This window comes from Mya arenaria, chromosome 6 (assembly GCF_026914265.1).
Source record: "Mya arenaria isolate MELC-2E11 chromosome 6, ASM2691426v1".
Lineage (NCBI taxonomy): Eukaryota > Metazoa > Mollusca > Bivalvia > Myida > Myidae > Mya > Mya arenaria.
In genome coordinates this window covers 38,551,841-38,574,276 of record NC_069127.1, presented here as the reverse complement: position 1 = coordinate 38,574,276, position 22,436 = coordinate 38,551,841, and the positions used below count along the sequence as shown (strand labels likewise).

Here is a 22,436-nt window from a genome sequence, read left to right as displayed (position 1 = left end):
CATTGACCTTAAAGTTTGGCTGATCTCAAAATCCGTAGGGGTCATCTACTATTCATGACCAACCATCACAAGTATGAAGTTCTTTTGTGCAAGCATTATTTAGTTATTGAGTGGTAACCAATTTTCAGCTCAAGGTTAGAGTAAACATTGTTTTTCACACAAAGCACACCACAACCTTGAACTTTGACCAACTGATCTTAAAAAATAATAGGGGTCATCTACTGGTCACAATTAACCTGCATACCAATTATGAAGTTCTTGGGTATAAGTGTTTTCAAGTTATTGAGATATAATTAAAGAGCAACAACACTTTAACAATTTGGCTGAAACTGACAAAATGTGTGAAGCTGTGAATGGTACACTTCAAGATGATCATGCGTAAAATGTTTCAGAACAATCAGTCAAAACATTTGGAGAAATTTCACTCAAAAAACACGATGTACATATGCAGCTGATATTCAGTTAAAAAGCCATTATTCTTAAACAATGTTATGATAATCATGTGTAGCACGCTCCTATGTGGTCATTGTTTTTAGTAAAAGTGGGTCATAATTTACTTTTTTAATCCAGAGTTACTGGCCTTGCTACATGCTCATATTTTTATGAAAGCGTGATATGTAAACCAACTTTTAATTTAAAATTTAACAGGAGATGTTTGTCAAACATTATGCCCCCTGAGCGCCATATGTCAAGATTATTTGGACAATTGAATGAAATATGCATGGACCAAAATGACAGCTGATTTGTCATCCACATTGGATTCCTTTGAGGCAGGTTTAAGATTATGACCATTATAAGTCTGAGGATAGTAGGTACCGCTTTTAATCATATTCAGATTGGGACTGATATTTGCCGATAAAAATGTAACCACTCAGCATCAGGGAATAAGTAAGTATGACAAAATTTTAATGATAAATATGAGTTATGACCATGACCTTAAAATCCATAGGGGTCATCAACTGGTCACCCCCAACCTAAATGTCATGTTTGAGGGTCATGGGTGCAGAAATTGTCAAGTTATCACACAGACAAGCTTTTTGCATTCAAGGTGACTGTGATCTTAACCTTTAAACCTATGACCCCTTAAATCAAAAGGGGTCAACTACAGATAAGGCCCAACACCAAAGTCAAGTTTGAGGGCCATGTGTGCAGGCATTGGTGAGTTATCACTCGAACAACATTTTCGCATTCAATGTCACCGTGACCTTGACCTTTGACCCAATGACCACTAAAATCAAAAGGGGTCATCTACTGGTCAGGCCCAACCTTCATGTCAAGTTTGATGACCATAGGTGATGGAATTGTTCATTTTCACTATGACCTTGACCTTTGACATGATGTCCCCTAAAATCAATAGGGGTCATCTACGGTCAGGCCCAGCCTCCAAGTCAAGTTTGACGGCCAAGGTTGCAGGCATTGTCAAGTTATCACCCGAACAATCTTCTATCATTAAAGGACCACTCTCTTCGAAAGGGGGCATACTTGTCTAATAAATAATTTGTCATTGCAAACATAAATACATTTGCACACAACTGACGCCAATAAAGATGCTGAGGCTGACGACAACACAGAGGCTATCAAAATATCTTATTATTTCGTAAAACAGAAAAGCCTATAACAAAGACATAAATATAATATCAACACCTACCTGGTTTTAAATGTAAGACCTTTAATTCATTTACAACAGTGTCAGTACCGACAATTTTCACCAGACGACTTGAATTATGTACATGAATATAGTATTGTCGGAGATCTCCATTTGGCACTGCAGGAGCATTCCACTCGACTGTAATGAATTCATCAGCAACCTCCTTACAATTGGCTCCAGTCGGAGGATCCGGTACTGTAAAGAAACAATAAAATAAATGCTAAAATCAAAACTATTACAAGGAAAAAATAAGCTCAAGCCAACAAGATTTACACTGTGTATTACACAATTCTTCACTGTGAAATATGCAAGTGTCCTATGATATAATTGTTATTATAACAAGGCATAATAATGATGACGACAGATAAAACAGTTATTTATGTAAACTGAAATGATATAAATTAAACATATTCTAGACGACAAAGTGTATCTCTACCAGTATTCTATAATGATATAAAATAACTAAACATATCAATAGTTTTAACTTACCTATAACTTCAGTCTTTATTACATAGGTAAGTGGATCACTTTCAACAGTGTTGCTTTGACTCTTGCTAATGATCTGTATGGTGTAACTGTACCCGTTTTTAATATTAATTGAAGTTAAGTTTGTAGAAGTTGATGGATGCAAAACAACTGTTAATACAACTGTTGTGGATCTGTCAATCAAACTGACTTCATAACGAGACACACTTCCTAATGGAGCAATCCATGAAACTATTATTGTGTTGTCAATATCAGGATTTATATCAGTGGCTGCATCCCATGTTGGTGGATTTGGTTCTGTTAAGAAGAATCATACAATGAAACAGGGTTGCAATTTTGTGAGCTAAAAATACTCATAAAGACTTAGTGTAAAATATTACACAAGTGATGTCTTAAAGATGTCATTGCTCATCCATTTCTTTCGCAGATTTTCATTGGTATTGCTTAAGTACCTCAATACATATTTCAAATGTATCCAAAGTTATAAGAATTTCATTTTTAAAGAACTTACTTGCGTCCTGATCAGTGGAAGAAAAATCTGATCTGTTCACTCCCAGTTGAGAATTTATAGAAGTTATTTTTACAGTGTAGCTTTTTCCTGCACTTATTCCACTATCAAGCAGTGCTGTAGTAAATGAGCTAGATAGCATCTTAGTTCCACCTCCAATAGTATTGCCCTTTGGCATCCACTCCACAACAAACGTCTGAATGTATTGTGCTTTCCCATCTGGTATGTCCCAGCTGACAGAAAACTGTGAGGTACTGATACCTTGGAAGTTTATGTTGGTCACACGCAATTCAGCAACTGAAATATGGAATTAAGTCTACTTGTGAGTCAGCGTTAGGTATGACTACAGAGACAAGTGCATTGTGAAGCTTACAAATAGTTTCATTTCAATTTTCTAAGTTCACATTTCCTCCGTATTTTACATATATGTATTGTACATATATATATATATATATATATATATATATATATAGGTAGTAGGTACATATTTTCTAAAGACTGAGACAGGGTCCAATATGTAAGTATGATGAAATTGAACTTAATGGTAGAGTATGCCATTATTGCACAACCTTATGTTTTAAAAACAATTCCATTTATAACTTGAATAAGAAGACAGGTTTCATTTTCTTTTTACATGACTCTGTATTTATTTGGTTTACTAGATTTGCTTAATGGCTTAACCAACCAGAAGTGCCAAAATGAGGCGATACCAGGTTTTTAATATAATCAATTAGAAATTATAGCCAATTAGTTTCTTGTATTAGTTAGGAAAAAGGAACGGCCTTTATCAAAAGGGACGTAACTGAAAATGACTCTAGTTAAGTATCTTATGTTTTTAGTTTCCATCAATTTTAACAAAAGGTTATTTGGCGGAAGTCATTATTCTATTTTGAGTTACAGTGACATTGACCTGGACCCATTCCTCTCAAAAGCAATCCCAAGCTAGCTTTTCACGAAAGCTACCTACACACCAACTTTTATTACTATACATAAATTGTTCTATGTTTTAGAAAATAAAAATATGTTACACCATTGGGTGCCAACAACCTGTTTTCAATTACATAAATCGTTGACATAATAATTCTCAGGCTTATGTTATATTTACTGTAAGATTTCTGCTAGTCTTGCATATATGGTCGATATGTCTTTAAAGCTGCACTCTCACAGATTGAATGTTTTAACAACTTTTTTAATTGTTGTCTTGGAACGAGTTAATATAATTATGCGAAAATGCATGTAAACCAGTCATATAAGACAGTTGACAAAAAATAAGATCGCAGATTTTTAATTTTAAGTTAAAAAATGTTTTATGCATTATTCTTAAACCATTTAAATAGTAACGGTTTTAGCCATAAAACATTCATTTTGGAATGGAAATATGGAAATCTGCGATTTCATCTTTTGTCAGCAGTCTTTCATCGCTGGTTTCTAGATATTTAAGCTCATTCCAAAATGAAAAATAAAAAAGTTGTAAAAGCGGTAAATCTGTGAGAGTGCAAATTATTAAAATCACATAAAAAAGTGTACCTGATTTGCAAGTTCCATCCATGTCAATCCCATTTGTGTCATAAAATCCATCAACGCACCTACATTTGGAGCTCGAACACTCTGCATTGGGGTCTGTACAATCAGTATTGTACTGACAGACTCCACCCAATGGTTGTCCTATTCAAAAACAAGACAACAATTCAATATATTTGTAGATTTTTTTAATGATAGGCTTAATATCAATTGTGTAACACTGATTCAGAAGATCCATTCAAACAAACCTGAAATAGAGTTAATGCAAGGGAGATTTGGGCCAAGTTAAAAAAAATTGCCTAGCAGATCCAGATGAAAAATTGTTAACAGATGATACGAAACGGACATAAGCCTGTCACTATGTACATGCCACTTCGCTGTTGGCTAAATACAAAAGCATCAAAAATGGGAGTGCAAATGTTTGCATGTTCTCATTTGTTTAAGGAGCCTAACCCATGTAGTAACCAACACCAGAGCTATGCTAAGATACAATGACGAGATTTATATTGAAAAAGGACAATACAAAATACTGTGGTAAGTGCAGCATTTAATCTCAAATTCAATAGGGGTAATCTGCTGGTCAATGGCAACCTACCACTTAAGTTTTTATGGTCCTGGGTAAAACGGATTTGAGTAATTGTGTAAGAAGTTGATTGTTGTATATAACCTTAATCTTTAACCTACTGACATCAAATCAATAATCTACCACTGTTTTTTGTGGTACCAGGTCAAACTATTCTAGTGATATTGTGCAGACAATAAAAAGACTGTTGAATCTGACCTTAACCTTTGACCTATTGTCCTTAAAAACAATATAGGTCATCTTCTGTTCAAAGGCAACCTACCTCTTAATTTCATGGTTCTATGTCAACCTGTTCTTGAGCAATTGTGGAAACAAGAATTGGTCTAGCGAAGGCCTCACCACCAGACTGACAGATTTTTGCAAACCTTATTTTCAAAAGGGGGCATCATAAATACCTCCAATTACAGACAAATCTCAATAATTTCATATTATTTTTGCTTTAAAAACATTAAAGCACCCAGTCTTGACATTATGTACACACATTACGCACAACTTACTAGTGGAGGTCAAAGGTCAAAACTCATTGAAATTTTCTTGGTTGCTTATACTAATACATTGGTTGATTTAACACTTTTCCACAGAAAGAGTAAAACATGATATTAATAATATTAGTACAAGGATACTGACAAGTGCAGACAACCTTCAAAAAATACCTTCTTGGCCTAGGTGAATATGAGTTTCTAAAAGTAACTTCTTGCTAGAGAAAAATACAAATAATTAGTGTTATGTAATATTTTGTTTAAAAACAAACACTATAAATGTGAAACTTACTTGCTTTACATTTTGCTGGATTGCTGGGATCAACATAATAGCCATATCTGCATTTGCAAGCATAACTATATCTGGAGTCACATATAGCATTGTCAGCAGCACACTGGGCCAAATTGCTATGAGAAGTGTCACACCGACTATCCAATGTAATTTCTGAAAGAAATGTATCAAATATATTGATTAAGGGGCATTTCTTTTATTGTACATTTATACATAAAATCAAATTACAAATTGGGAAGCTATATGAATTACACATCAGTAGTTCGCAATGAGGTTGTTAACATTGACTATTGCAATTGAATCCGTTTATTAGATAACACCAATGTCACCATACAACAGAATGTCAAACCAACGCTCCTCTGTTTTTTTGTTTTTAACTTGTTATGCCATAGTTCTGAGCCTTTGCTACACATGTGCAGTATTTTTTCTGGCAAAATGTGTAGCAAGTTTCAGTTTAATATCTTTACTGATTTTTGAGTTATGGTCACGGTCAGAGTTTTTGAAGGCCGATGATGACAAGAAAACCAAAGCTTACACAAATACTGTAACCTTTTTTTCTCGTTTAATGTTTGAGCTGAAAGCAATAAGATGGTGAGACAGGTTCAGCGGTGAAGGTGTCTGTATTAGACCCAAGTGGAGGTCGAGTCCAATCAGGGGCATGTTATTTTGGTCTAGTACTAGTTCATCTGAAGGAAATGATACCAGAGTGATTCATATTTCACATTATAGCTGTCTTCATAATAATCAAGCTAATATAAATTATTATATTTTTCATACTTCTGATACACAATCCCTGAATATTGTCCACGGTGTTTGTGTCAAAATAGTCGCTTGTACACTGACAAGTTGATCCACTACCAGACTGATGTCCAAGGCAGTCAGAGTTTTCATTTAAACATGCTGATTTCATGGTGCACTGTGAACCGAGGCCCACCTCTTAAAGAAGAAATTAGCATACATTTATGCACCAGTCAATTTTAACCACGCCCCCCCCCCCAGGTCCGGGGAATAGCGGGGACTTTTGACTTTCAGTTCAGCCAACCCCGGCTAAAATCCCCGCCCTGCGGTGACGAACAGATGGTAAAATCACCGCAAAATGCCCCCGCACCCCAGGAACCCTAGGTAAGTCCCATTCCCGGCTATATTTAAAGCGAAGACAGGCACTGTGGAGCCACCTAAAAGGTAAAAACACGGTCCATTTCCCCGGCTATCCTGGGTATACCCCTGGACCTGGGGGAGCCATGGCTACAATTGACTAGTGCATTAGATCATAACAAAAATACTTCATTTATATTTATTCATAAGGCCACTGGTCATAGATTTTTCTTTTGATGACCCCAATAAATAAAAGTTTAAAGATAAAGTCACCCAAAATAGTCGATCAAACAACTTTTCTATCATTTGTGCAAGCTATATAGCTATTTTGAGCATGAAGCCTTTTTAAAATATGTGTAATTTAACCTCTGGTTCAATCGCTGCAAAATTGAGTGCATAACTATAAATATATCATTTTGGTTTATCATTTTTCAGCGATTTATTATTAACACACAATCAGGGCTTCTAAAAACCGGCAATTTGCCGGTCTGGACCGATTTTGACCAAGCCAGACCGATTTCAGTTTCAAAAAGTGTAAAAAAAATCGGTCTAAAATTTCTATTTGTTTTGTTATTTCGGTCCAAAACGACTAAGTCAGTAAGAGATGTAGAAATTGTAATACACAAACATTCAAGGGGCATTCACACATTCAAAACTACATCCAATAGGTCATTAGAGTGTCTTGGTTACCATGATACCGATGCGACCAGCTGCTTTTTCTGCTACGCTGATCACTCTATAGCCTATCTGTTAATTAGCAGACGCTTGCAATCGGTCCAATCACGTGTTTTGGTATAAGTAGAAGACACAATTAAACAAACTGTGTGTTAATTATCTTATTGCAGCTTTCCTGATTAAGTGTTAAAATTGGTCCATATTTTCACATGGCAATATGCTATATCGTCGTCGATCATTACATGATTTCCGTTTGATGATTACAAAACAGTTAAATTTAAATTGTTAAAAAGAACCATTGCTGGTTAAGAACAGCTTTAAAGATAAATGCATGTCATGTAGGATACCAACAGTGATACGCTTGATTAACTACATAGTGTGACAGCTGAGTCCGCCGCTTACGTCATATTTATTCGCAGTAATAAAAAAAATCGTTGTCGATATCACACTTTAAGCTTGTTGCCCCGATTATAAATCTAGATATATACCATTATTCAAGATTATCAGTTGAATGTTGACCCACTAAAGAAGCATTAAGCAAATAAATCATAATACTGTTTCACTTTTTGTCTTCTGACCGCCTCCCGACAGCCACAGTTAATTACGATCGCAGTCTTTCTTGTTAGGAACGCTGCAGAACTTGATGAGAATCTCATTTGAATTAAACTTGTATCAATGACTATTCGAATCGGCTATGCTGGCTCTAGAGCCCTCTTACGAATTGCCACATCGCAAAAAAATATTGACAGAAGAGACGTCGGGAAAATGTATGACATTTCTATAAAATCAGACTATTGAACAGGTCTTTCTTTTTTGAGGTGGGGGGGATTTTGTTTTTGAGGGGGGGGGGGGAATCGTCGTTTCATAATGGACAAATATTGTAATGAAGTAATAAGTTTGAATGCGAACAAGTCAATCATCCAAGGGAATTGTGCTAGTGTTTTTCAGTGGTGGAGCTGTTAATAGGCTTGTTTTAATGTTCCAGCAATGTTATACAAAAAACCGAATGCATTAGTACAGTAGAAACTCACTAAACCGAAACTCCACAAAACCGGAATCCTCGAGATACCGGACTTTTTTCGGAGTCCCGGTTTTCCCCTTCTATTTTCAATGTAAAAAAATCCCTACAAAACCAGAACCCCAGAATTCCGGATACCGGACAAAAAATCGAAAAAAATTGTAAGTTGTCAACGTAATGTTACCTCACAAAACCGGACATATATTTGTTCACACATGTCAAAATGATTTTGTGTATAATAGGAATCCGCGAATCGCGTGTCACTTTGTTTTGACAGCTGGTGCGTCGTTAAATATTGCACCTGTGATGTTGTGTTAACTCGATATTCGATAATGATGATTTCACAGTGGATTGACTGCCGCACGATTCAGTCTTGTGAAAAGAAAATTGATTGAAACATTAATTTGTTTGTTGCAGAAAATAAAGAACTAGAAACGGTTATTAAGTGATCATTTTGGAGGGTTGTTTTATCTAAAGACTTCTATGATTGAATCAAATTAGAGCAATGCGTTAATTAAACTATCAAACATACTTAACAAGCATTAAATTTCAGATAATCAGATAATTTGTTTGTTTGTTACTCAAATCAAGAACTTTGATTGGTGATAAGTGGTCATTTTTGCGAGTTGTTTTATTTTAAGACTTGGAAAAAAAGATGATTATAAAAACGCAGAAATGTTTAATTATGTTTATCACTTTGCATGTGCTTTAATCATGTCTCAACCTCCATCTAAACGTTGAAGAATTGAACTGTCCCTAGAGGGCAAAATGAATCTCATTAGAGATTCTGAGAAAATCCCTAAGCCTACAATCAAGGTATGTTTACTGTATGAAATCTTTGAATATGCTGTTTATTTTCAATTTTCTGAATGATATTCTTAAAACTGTTTTTGTGTTTTAATTTCGCTATTACATTGCATTAAAAAAGTTTCATTCAGTTTATTTCAGATACTGTTGATGTAAAATAAATGTTATCTTTATGTGTTTTCATTTTATTCCTGTTTTCAACTTCCCTTTAAAGGTTAACTCAATAAATATTTTGAGTAAACTTACTCCGTATATCAAATCCTCACTAAACCGGAATCCTCACTAAACCGGAATTTTTGCCAAGTCCGGACCTTGTCCGGTTTAGTGAGTCTCTACTGTACTTATAATGGACTTTGATTTATTATTATTGAGGTTAAATTATAAACAATATAAACAATATCAACAGTAAAGCAAACAATAATCTAGGTCTTACAAGTTGTATACCTCAACTGTGCATATTCTGTGATTACATAAAAAATTTATATACCCTTTAACATAGACAGTATGATTTCAGGATTAAAGGTCAAATTTCCATTGGGATCTTACATTCGTGTATTTGTAACATAGTATTGTAAAGCCCCAAATTGTTTAGAAGTATTTTAAACAATTTATGAAGATTTTTTGATTTATTAAATGTTATTTTAGGCTTTACATAATTCATAAGAATTGCTGTTTCCATAAAGAATTAAATAAATATTTCTATGATTGAGCAACTGCACATTATTTCTTTGTTGTTATATTAATTTCTTGAATGCAGATGTTTCTTTGTTTTATTATTCACACCTTATGATAAGCATCTATTGTAACAAATATTTTCTTCACTATTGATCAAAAGCTGCTTGATTGTTTAAATTCTTATTCTAATTGTTTCTCTACAAGAAACCAACACACATATTGGCTTGAAGTATTTCCTGTCAGACTTTCTTGATTAGTGCCAAAAGAGTAGAAACTCCATTATGCCGCTCAAATTGTTAAATATGCAAATAAGTTAAAAGAATGACTTTTATTGGTTAATTAGGAAGTTCAGCTTTTTATATAAATTCTTCTGTTTAGACTTTAGAAGGGAGAACTTAGGGAACTGAGAGAACTTAGGGAACTGAGAGAACTTAAGGATAAGCGGAGAACTTAGGGAACTTTAGGAAACTTATGATAAGGTCTTCAAGTTAGGTTTAAAGGAATAACATCTCCAACTACTTTTACTAAGAGAAATGATGAATTATTTGGTGTTAGCTTATATTATTTTGTCACAAGAAAACCGTTGATTTTACATGAATTGAATAAGAACCTAATCTGGACGTTATACTTATGCTGTTACTGTTATTGTTATTATGATGAATATTCCATCACAAGAATAAAACTGGAAAAAAACTTGGAACTTCTTATGAGCTTGCAACCACGGACGACCGACTTCGAACCGTGCATTCCCACCGACCAGGGTCATAGCGGCCCCGCCGAGCTACATTCCCCCGGAACCGATCCGACACAAGACGGCGCCCTATGAACCCTCGGTTACAGCTTATTCAACCCGCAAAATCCATGTAAATTAATGTCCCCCAAATATTATTTATTTTACAGTATTCATATTGAGGATATCTTACAAATATTCATTCTTGAAAGGTATTTTACATATTTTTGGTGATTTTTTTCTTCAAATATTCATTAAAGCAACTGTGCACCAGATGATCAATTTGCAAGAAAAAAAGAAAATTGTCAAAAACTGACATAACCTTGGTATTAATGTGTACAATGCATTGAAACTAACTAACTGAAGTACCACATAGTTTAAGATTTAATTAAGTTTAGAAGTTATTTCGTATTTTTCCATTAAAAAAGATTACTGGGTATGTCTCAACTAGAAGATTTCATTCCTTATGCGTGATTGGCTTAAGTCGATGTTATCATGTGATATTACTGAATCAGGTCTATCGCTTAATTATGCCACAAGATTAGAGTAAGCCGTTCTAGCTCAGTGGGTATGACACACTTATTTTTACATTTCGGTACTTTTTTTACAATTATGATATCAAAGCGTAACACCTTCTATTAAATAATTATCCTGAGATTTGTTACAGAAAAAAACTTTTTTTGGTGCCAATCTGGTGTACAGTCCCTTTAAGGGTATTTATTTAAGATATTTTGCATATTTTCACAAAGGATATTTTAACAAATCTTCCTTCAGGTCATTTTACAAATCTTTCTTCAGGGTTTTTTACCAATATTCATTCAAGGTAATTTACCTAAATTCATTCATGGTATATTACAAATCTTCTTTCAGGTATTTTACAAATCTTCCTTCAGGGTATTTAACAAATCTTCCATCAGGGTATTTTTCAACTCTTCATGCAGATTATTTTACAAATCTTCCTTCAGGGTATTTAAACAATATTAATTCAAAATATTTTACCAATATTCATTCAAGGTATTTTACCAATATTCATTCAGGGTATTTTACAAATCTTCCTTCAGGAAATTTTAAAAATCATCCTTCAGGACAATTTATAAATCTTCCTTCTGGATATTTTACCAATATTCATTCAGGGTACTTTACAAATCTTTCTTTAGGGTATTTTACAAATCTTCCTTCAGGGTATTTTACAAATCTTATTTCAGGGTTTTGTAAAGGCTATTTTACAAATCTTCCTTCAGGGTATTTTACAAATCTTCCTACAGGGTATTTTACAAATCTTCCTTCAGGGTATTTTACAAAAATTCCTTCAGGGTGTTTTACGAATCTTTCTTCAGGGTGTTTTACAAATCTTCCTTGTTGCGATTTTACAACTCTTACTTTAGGGTATTTTACAGATCTTCTTTCAAGGTATTTTACAAATCTTATTTTAGGGTACTTTACAAATTTTCCTTCAGGGTATTTAACAAATCTTCATACCGGGTATTTTACAAATCATCTTCCAGTGTATCTTACAAATCTTCTTTTAAGATTTAATATAAATGTCCTTTTAATAGGGTAATTTTCAAATCTTCCTTCAGGGTATTTTTTTCAAATCTTCCTTCAGGAAATTTTACAATCTTCCTTCAGGGTATTTTACAAATTTTCCCTCAGGGTTTTTACAAATCTTCCTTCAGGAAATTTTACATATCTTCCATCAGGGTATTTTAAAAATATTCCTTCAGATATTTAAAAAATCAGCCTTCAGGGTATATTACAAATCTTCCTTCAAGGTTTTTACAAATCTTCCTTCAGGAAATTTTACATATCTTCCATCAGGGTATTTTACCAATCTTCTTTCAGGGTATTTTACTTTCTTCATACAGGGAAGTTAACAAAGCTTCCTTCAGGGTATTTTACAAATCTTCCTTCAGGGTATTTTACAAAGCTTCTTTCAGGGTATTTTACGAATCTTCGTTCAGGGTATTTTACAAATCTTCCGTCAGGGTATTTTACAAATCTTTTTTTAGAGTACTTTACAAATCTTCCTTCAGTGTATTTAACAAATCTTCCTTCAGGGTATTTTACAAATCTTCCTTCAGGGTATTGTACAAATCATCTTCCAGTGTATTTTACAAATCTTCTTTTAAGATATGATATAAACTGTTATTTAAATAGGGTAATTTTCAAATCTTCCTTCAGGAAACTATACAAATCTTCCTTCAGGTCATTTTACAAATCTTCCTTCAGGGTATTTTACAAATCTTCCTTCAGGGTATTTTACAAATCCTCCTTCAGAGTATTTTACAAAACCTTCCTTCAGGGTATTTTACAAATCTTCCTTCAAGATTTTTTACAAATTTCCTTCAGGGTATTTTACAAATCTTCCTTCAGGGTTTTACAAATCTTTCTTCAGGAAATTTAACAAATCTTCTTTCAGGGTATTTTACAAATCTTCCTTCAGGGTATTTTGCAAATCTTCCTTCAGGGTATGTTACAAATCTTCCTTCAGGGATTTTACAAATCTTCCTTCAGGAAAATTTACAAATCTACCATCAGGGTATTTTACAAATATTTCTTCAGGGTTTTTACAAATCTTCCTTCAGGAAATTTAACAAATCCTCTTCCAGGGTATTTTACAAATCTACAATCAAGGTATTTTACAAATATTTCTTCAGGGTTTTTACAAATCTTCCTTAAGGAAATTTAACAAATCTTCTTTCAGGGTATTTTACAAATCTTCTTTCAGGGTTTTTACAAATCTTTTTTTAGAGTATTTTACAAATCTTCCTTCAAGTATTTTTTACAAATCTTCCTTCAAGGTATTTTACAAATCTTCCTACAGGGTATTTTACAAATCTTCTTTCAGGATATTTAACAAATCTTCCATCAGAGTATTTTGCAAATCTTCCTTCAGTGTATTTTACAAATCTTCCTTCAGGGTTTTTACAAATCTTCCATCAGGAAATTTTACAAATCTTCCATCAGGGTATTTTACAAATCTTTCTGCAGGGTTTTTACAAATCTTCCTTTAGGAATTTTAACAAATCTTCTTTCAGGGTATTTTAAAAATCTTCCTTCAGGGTATTTTACAAATCTTTTTTTAGAGTATTTTACAAATCTTCCTTCAAGTTTTTTTTTACAAATCTTGCTTCAAGGTATTTTAAAAATCTTCCTACAGGGTATTTTACAAATCTTCATTCAGGGTATTTTACAAATCTTCTTTCAGGATATTTAACAAATCTTCCATCAGGGTATTTTGAAAATCTTCCTTCAGTGTATTTTACAAATCTTCCTTCAGGGTTTTTACAAATATTTCATCAGGAAATTTTACAAATCTTCCATCAGGGTATTTTACAAATCTTTCTTCAGGGTTTTTACAAATCTTCCTTCAGGAAATTTAACAAATCTTCCTTCTGGGTATTTTTCAAATCTTTTTTCAGGAAATTTTACAAATCTTCCTTCAGGTCATTTTACAAATCTTTCTTCAGGGTATTTAACAAATCTTCTTTCAGTAAACTTTACAAAATTAATCTTCCTTCAGGGTACTTTACAAATCTTCCTACAGGGTATTTTACAAATCATCCTTCAGGAAATTTTACAAATCTTCCTTCAGGGTATTTTACAAATATTCATTCAAAGTATTTCAAGTATTTTACCAATATTCATTCAAGGCATTTTACAAATCTTCTTTCAGGGTATTTTTACAAATCTTCCTTCAGGAAATTTTTAAAAAAACTTACTTTAGGATATTTTATTAATCTTCCTTCTTGGTATTTCACCAATATTCATTCAGGGTATTTTACAAATCTTCCTTTAGGGTATTTTACAAATCTTCTTTCAGGGTATTTTACAAATGTTCTTTTAAGATTTTTTATAAATGTCCTTTTAATAGGCTGTTTTGCAAATCTTCATTAAGGGTTATTTACATATTCTCAGTCAGGGTATTTTACTTATTTTCATTCACGGTATTTTTCAGTCAGGATATTTAACATATAATCAGTTGAACACTTCACAATTGGAATATTTAACTTTGAATTCTCATTAGTAACTAGTATTTCAGAAATTCTCAATTAAGATAGTTTACCACTTCACATAGATATTGTATCAATTCTCAATTAGGAAATTTTATCAATGTTCATTTCAAGTAATTAACCAATCACCATTAAAATTGTTTGGGAAATTTTACTTTTGCTTATTTAGAATTAAGATTCTATTAACAGGATGAGGAATCATGTGACATAAAAAGGTTCTCACAATTGGTCACAATCGATGTCAACAAACAAGTGACACTAATTTCTAAATAACATGTTTGACAGAGTAGATATGAAAATATTTCTTAGCCTATAAAAGAGTATGCATTTTCCTGTTTCTACTCTTCGAGATTTTTTAGATTTGCTTGTTTTTCAATCTTTGGCCAAAATTTCAACATGACAAATTTTGTAGTAAGATGCAATGCTTTCCTTCATAGGCTAATAAATATTTTCATATCTTTTCTGCCAAAAAAGTTTTTTGGAAATTAAGATCCCTTACTTGTTTGTTTACATCAGTTGTATTGTAACCTGTGGTGACCCATGCGTGAACTTCTAAGTCATGAGATTCCTCACCCTGATTAATGATTAAAGGATATTGTCCAACCCTTTTTTCATAAATTTTGAATTCTGAATCAAAACTGTGAAATTTATAACACCATAGGTGGTTGTATCAGTCAGATGGTAAATGTATTTTAATAATCAATGAAAGGAATCCATTGCCTTTTTCACCTCCTGCCCAATAAACATGAATCTGTGAAGCAATACAACAGAGATAATGAACACAAACCTATATTCTCCTTTAAGAATAGTAATGGTAAAAGGTAACACTAACATAAATAGAATATCAATCTGTTATTTAAACTGCTTACGTGGACTGCACACATTTGTGACAAAAAAGTTGCCATTAAATACAAACATTTATAAATCAAAGTTAAAATATGAGCTTTTGAGAAGTTTTATAACTTAACTGTTGCATGTTGTGTATTAAATGGCAATGATGGTAAGATATATAAACCTAATATGAAATTCATTTCACAAATTATCATCTAAGAATAGAGATATGGCTTCTGTACGTTATTTTACTTGTGTACAACCTTTCAATTAATCGAACAATATTGGCGCAGAAGATTTGCACCACTTACTGGAAATGACGTGGGCGGAGGATAAAACGTTTCCGATTTCTGCTTTTTAATTATTGCTGAACATTACAGAAAATCAATCATATGCGCTTTATTTCTGGTCAAATTTGGTAAGTATTTTGCTTTTATTTTGCTATTATTTTCTGATAAGAAACCATGTCCTCAAATAAAATGAATACTGTATTTTATCAGAAATCCTGTAATCGTTGTGGGGTTGACTATTTCTTTTCGGTTGGATTTTATCGAGATAAACTGAATAATTTCAAGTAAGGCAGTGTTTTTATCCATTTGATAAATATTATTACACATTTGTTATATCTGTCATACAGTGCTTCATTCACTTACGTAATCCTTTTATATGTTTACAGCCATTCTACTAGCCTGTACTACCGCCAGTACAACGCATAACCACAGCGCTGCAGGATGGAATGTGGCAAATTTTATTGTCACACTAAATACATTTAATAACGCACCGGTTATGTTACCAAGATTTTGCATTAAATTGAGAACCATGACAGATGCATGAATATTAGAAAGGGCACTTTTTCAATTCAGTTATTCCAGCAAATAAGTTATTTAAATAAAAAAAATATTGAATAGCTAATTAAAACTTCTGGTGTTCTTGTTTAAGAAGGTTTGATCTGTGTGTGCTGTATGAAATTCACTGAAATTTAATGTACTTGAATCGTTTTACGGGAATCCTTATGTGTGGTTATTGTTTTACTGAATTATATGTTCTTTATCTGTTTCGTAGAAATTCGTTTTGTACTAATTTCTCTGAAATCTGTATGTTTGATTATTATTTTTCTGTCAGTGCTCATAACTGCTCATTTACTTTTCTTCTTTTCAAGTTATAAATCTACGATACTGGTTTTGGAATATATTAAATTATGTATTTGTATCACGCTCTGGTTTTTGGTAATTATTTAATCATTTTCCCCTTATTCCTAATCATATTGTTTTTCATTTTCTATTTTCTTTCAACTTGTGATAACATACATGTACATGCACATGAACTGTTAATCACTATATGCAATGAATTTGTTTGCTATTTCCTGCTGTGCAATAAACTCATTTTCTTTCCTTTTTTACCTTTTGTTTTAGTTCTTGCTAAATATCAACCGAATTATCATTTAAAGAAATCCATACAGTACTGCTGAAGTTCTTTAATTTTAACTAAGTATACCGGTTCCACATAATATATATGACCAATAAAGTGCGTAACTCTAGCATAAAAAATAGCAAAAAATTCTCCTCTTGAGCTAGTCTCTTATTGAAGAACATCAAACTAATGAGGTACTGATTACACACTCAAACACAGGTCAAGACTTCCATATGAAACTTTGAACAAATGTTGCCAGAAACATATGATGATGTCATACATGTGAGTATAATTCTAGCTTAATTTTTTCAAAATTATTACCTTTTTAATTTGAAATGTGTAAAAAAACTTTACATCGCATATTAAATTGAAGTCTAAAATGTATTGACTTCAAATTTCTTAGACATATAGATCCAATTGTGAGAGAAGTGAAGTCTGTCTCATAATGGCCTACTTGTATAAAAAATCGCAAAAAATATGACGTGACAAACCGCTTATTTGCTTTAAAGCGCAGCTATTTTGGTTAATTAATACCAAAAAAGTTGTCTTTATGAAAAAAAAAAATATTTTAAAAGACATCAAATCTGTTCAGTACCTTATATCACATTCCACTGTTAAAAATTTGACATAAATAATGCATGAAATTTGACCAGAGCAGGGGATTAAATCAAACAGATTTGTCTTAATATAAAAAGAGGAAAACCCAGTAACATTAAAAACAAAACTGACACATTGAGAAAATTGAGATTCAATAAATTAAAAGCCAATTTTGAACTAACTCCATCTTTTATTCTTAGGTCTTAAATGAATATATGGGCCCAGGAGGTTAAGGCTAAGATGATAGGCAAAGTTACTGAATGATTTCCAATTTGAAGAATGAAAATGATCTTAGTCCAAATGTCAGAAATATCTTATTGTAAAACAAAATTTATATATATTCATAATATATATATATATAAATTTATATATTCATCAAATTAACATTAAATTTGAATTGTAGATCATATTTGATAAGTAAAGTCCATACTTGTACTGCACACGTTTGTAGCCGACGGGTAATATCCAATCAAGCAAGAACACGTTCCAGCACCCTCGCCACTGGTCCCTGTACATTGTGAGGCAGGGGCACTACAGGGGGAGCCAATTGAGCCACTGCTAGGTTTTGTACATGAGACCCCTATGGAGGTGCCAACTGAAAGGATGAAAAACAAAATCCACTGTAAGCATAATATAAATGGTCTTGGAGAGGTTAGAATCCACAACAAACAAATACCCTCATTGTGTGATGGTCCTGAACAACTGTGTGAAGTATTAAGTCAATTGAACAAAGGGTATAGAAGTTATTAATAAATATCCCAACCTGCCCTAAAACTTTAACCTAAGTTCCATAGTCAATCAGGGGCCATAATCTGTGTAAAGAATAATATGGAGTTATCTAACCTCATCATGTGATGGCCCTGAACAACTGTGTGAAGTATTAAGTCAATTGAATGAAGGGTATTGGACTTATAAGTGAAAATCCCAACTTGCCCTAAAACTTTAACCGGACGCCGAAGCCGACGCTGGGGTGAGTAGTATAGCCCACCTATTGTTCAAATAGTCACGCTAAAAACCAATAAGACCACACCAAATTAATGTTTCGTTCCTTGGATTTTTGTCAAAAAAAATTGGAGCGAGCAAGCGGAAAAAAATAAAAATATATAATTTTAACCTGTTTTGAGCAAAGAGTGAAAAATATTTTTTTCCTTATGAATTTAAATAAAAACAAGAGCGGTCACAGACAGCTATATCCCCCGCCTCATGGGGACATTTTTTGTAACGAAAGCCAATCAATGATAAGGGTAGTTTCTCAGGAACATAAGAAATGCGTAAAATTAAGAAAGGGCAATAACTCTTTCAAAAAGGTCAAATTGCATAAGCCTGACAATATGCGCTGTGTCACTATATAGTCATAAATGTAAGGAATTGCAAAAAAATCAAATTTAAATGTAAAATAAAGAAAGGGCAATAACTCTTTCAAAAGTGGTTGAATCGCGAAAGCCCGATAATATGCGCTGTGTCACTATATAGTCATCAATCTGTAAAAGTTTGGTAGAAATTGCATGAAAAATGTAAGAGGAGTTGTGAAGATGACAATTTCAAATGTAAAAAAAGGGCAATAACTCTTTCAAAAATGGTCAAATCTCAAAAGCCAGACAATATATATTGCGCTGCTTCACTTTATGATCATATATCTGTGAAAGTTTGGTAGAAATCGCATGAAAAACGTAAGAGGAGTTGCGAAGAAACCAATTTTAAATGTAAAATAAGCAAAGGGCAATAACTCTTTCAAAAATGGTCAAGTCAGGAAATACCGATAATATGCGCTGCTTCACTTTATGATCATCAATCTGTGAAAGTTTGGTAGAAATCATATGAAAATCGTAAGAGGAGTTGCGAAGAAACCAATTTTAAATGTAAAATAAGCAAAGGGCAATAACTCTTTCAAAAATGGTCGAATCAGGAAAGCCCGACAATATGCGCTGCTTCACGTTATGATCATTAATCTGTAAAAGTTTGGTAGAAATCAGATGAAAATCGTAAGAGGAGTTGCGAAGAAACCAATTTTAAATGTAAAATAAGCAAAGGGCAATAACTCTTTTAAAAATTGTCAAGTCAGGAAAGCCCGACAATATGCTGCGCTGCTTCACTTTATGATCATCAATCTGTGAAAGTTTGGTAGAAATCGCATGAAAAACGTAAGAGGAGTTGCGAAGAAACCAATTTTAAATGTAAGATAAGCAAAGGGCAATTACTCTTTCAAAAATTGTCAAATCAGGAAAGCCCGACAATATGCGCTGCTTTACTTTATGATCATCAATCTGTGATAGTTTGGTAGAAATCGAATGAAAAACGTCAGAGGAGTTGCGAAGAAACCAATTTTAAATGTAAAATAAACAAAACAAAGAGCTATAGCTCTTTCAAAAATGGTTGAATCCTAAAAGCCCGACAATATGCGCTGCTTCACTTTATGATCATCAATCTGTGAAAGTTTGGTAGAAATCGCATGAGAAATGTAAGAGGAGATGCAAAGAAATGAATGTCGGACGGACGGACGGACGCACGCACACACACACGCACGGAATCGTGCCTACCATTACTATATCAGCCGTGTTTAGTACAATCATTATATGGATAAATCAAATCTTTAATATAATTAAAACCTATTTTAATATGGCGATCATTCATAATAAACAATAACCCTGCTTTTAGTAAAAAGTTTGAAAGGACTATAAATCTACCTTAATCACTTTAACACCTTTTGCAACTGTATATAGGCAATTACTTTGATTTTGGATTTGTAAAAAATGATTTTTGTACACAGGCATCATCAAACATTAGATTCCATTTACGTTTAAATTTCTAAACAAAAGTTTTGTTTTAATCACAGGAAATGCAATGGCATGTGCTTATCAAAACAAAAAGAACAAGGGTATGTTCAGAGTACTGTTATGGTCATTTAGATAGTTTTAAGCACCAGCAACATATTTTTTTTATACTATAATCAATTTTTTTTTAAGATATTTCAATAAATTACAAATCTGTACAACCATGTTGTGTTTGTTTTTGCAATTATATTTTAAGATAGACACATAAACATTCTTCAAAAATGATAAATATGCCATTCAAGTTTGCACAGCAAACAAAGAGTTCATGGCATGAATTATATGCTGATTCTCATCAAAATGTATAATATAAGTACAGTTGCATCATTAAATTGTATTTCACATCAATTTCTGATGCGTCATTAGGTTTGATGAGATCTCTTTGCCACCTTGAAGTCAAGGAACTTTCAAACTCCCTTGAAGAAAGAGCTTTTGCCAATTTCTGAGAAAAAGCCTGTTTAAAAATTAAAGTTAAAATCATGTTCTCTTTGACAAATGGACTGGAGATGTGCCATGTGATTCTTCCTATAGAAATCAATGATTTCCATGTATATTCAGCAACAAGATAAGATTGAACCATTAAACACGATGACTATAGAGTCTTACATTAAAATGATAGTAACTCTTCAAATCTTGGAAAAATGTTATGAATTAAAACAGAAATGGTTCAATTTCTGTATCATCATTAACAGCACCCATTAAAGCCTAATAAAAGATCAGTGACTTAAAATTTTGACCTTTTATACTGCAGTGTTCTGCCAAGGATTGAAAAAGATGGGGCCGATTGCCCAGCAGTCATGAAAATTATGGGCCATTTTCAAAAGTGAAGGGCCATGATCTTTGCCAGGGAAAAATGAAAACTTGTAAATGAAAGTGTTTTATTTACCCATTATATACATGGTGTAACATCCACATGACATCGGTATTCTCAAATATTGGACAGAACCATTTAACATTTAGAACAAAACTATAAACATGGCACAAATGAGACACTGTTTTGCATTTCTCCAATGCACCAAGGCCTCATTGAAATTGAATTTGTTTATATCTCCCCCCTCTTATTTGATGACAAGCAGGTCATCCACAACCTCTGGTGTTAGCCTTTTCCTCTGTGAGTCTTATTTGCTTTGTGTTTCTTCGCTTCAGGAACCGTGAAGACATCAAACATAGTTTGAGTTGTTTTCTTTTTCTACTAGTCATGAAAACTGTTTCTTTACCTTAAGGTCATGGTGACCTTGACCTTTGACCTACTGATCTCAAAATCAATAGGAGTCATCTACTAGTCATGACCAACTAGCATACCAAGCATGAAGTTCCTGCGTACAAGCGTTCTTTAGTTATTTAGCAGAAACCATTTTTAAGCTTTAGGTCACCGCCAACATTTCATTTTTTACCTAAAGGTAACGTTGACCTTTGACATTTTGATCTCAAAATTAATTTATTGAGCGGAAACTAAGTGTGACGTACAGACTTACTGAGTGACTGACAGACTGATCACAAAATCAATATGGGTCATCTGCTAGTCATGACCAACTTGCTTACCAAGTATGAAGTTCCTGGGTGGAAGCATTCTTTAGTTACTGAGCAGTAACTGCTTCTTCACCTCAAGGTCAAGGCAACCTTGACCTTTGACCTTCTGATCCTAAAATCAATAGGGTTCATCTTAACTGGTCATGACCAACCAGCATACCAAGTATGAAGTTCCTGGGTGCAAGCATTCTTTAGTTACTAAGCGGAAACAAAGTGTGACGTACAGACAGACTGATGGACAGGGCAAAAACAATATGTCTCCCCATTAAATGGGGAGTAATAATTAGTCTCTAGGAAACTTGTGACCCCCGGGGCAGGACCAGTTTTGACCCCAGGGGCATAATTTGAACAACCATGGTAGTGGACCACTAAATTATGCCTTATTCAAAATAGCAAGGGTCTACATAGCTGTTTCAGACAAAAGATTTTACAACATTTCCCAATTTATGTATACTAAACCTGTGATTCCAGGGGCGTGGCCAGTTATGACCCCAGGGGCATAATTTGAACAATCATTCACAAGCAATTGTGTTTAGATAGCTGCACGAACACACAAAAAGATTTTCAAACATTTCCTAATTAAAATATACCAAACCTGTGAACCAGGGGACGTGGCCAGTAATGACACCTGGGGCGATTAATTTGAACAAACATTCACAAGCAATTGCGTTTAGATGGATGCGCGAACGACAGACACTTCTTGTCTTTGG

At 33.3% G+C, this 22,436-nt stretch overlaps 1 protein-coding gene across 1 annotated transcript in view; it reads right to left on the bottom strand.

The window, feature by feature from the left end:
* The window catches only part of LOC128237775 (neurogenic locus Notch protein-like), a 123,754-nt gene that overhangs the window by 8,424 nt on the left and 92,894 nt on the right, over window positions 1–22,436 (bottom strand). The window contains exons 31-37 of the mRNA XM_052953360.1: window positions 17,799–17,963; window positions 6,295–6,453; window positions 5,518–5,670; window positions 4,170–4,307; window positions 2,646–2,939; window positions 2,138–2,431; window positions 1,649–1,843 (exon numbers count right to left, since the gene is read on the bottom strand). Of these exons, the coding sequence (XP_052809320.1) occupies window positions 1,649–1,843; window positions 2,138–2,431; window positions 2,646–2,939; window positions 4,170–4,307; window positions 5,518–5,670; window positions 6,295–6,453; window positions 17,799–17,963 (1,398 nt within the window). The remainder of the gene's footprint in view (window positions 1–1,648; window positions 1,844–2,137; window positions 2,432–2,645; window positions 2,940–4,169; window positions 4,308–5,517; window positions 5,671–6,294; window positions 6,454–17,798; window positions 17,964–22,436) is intronic.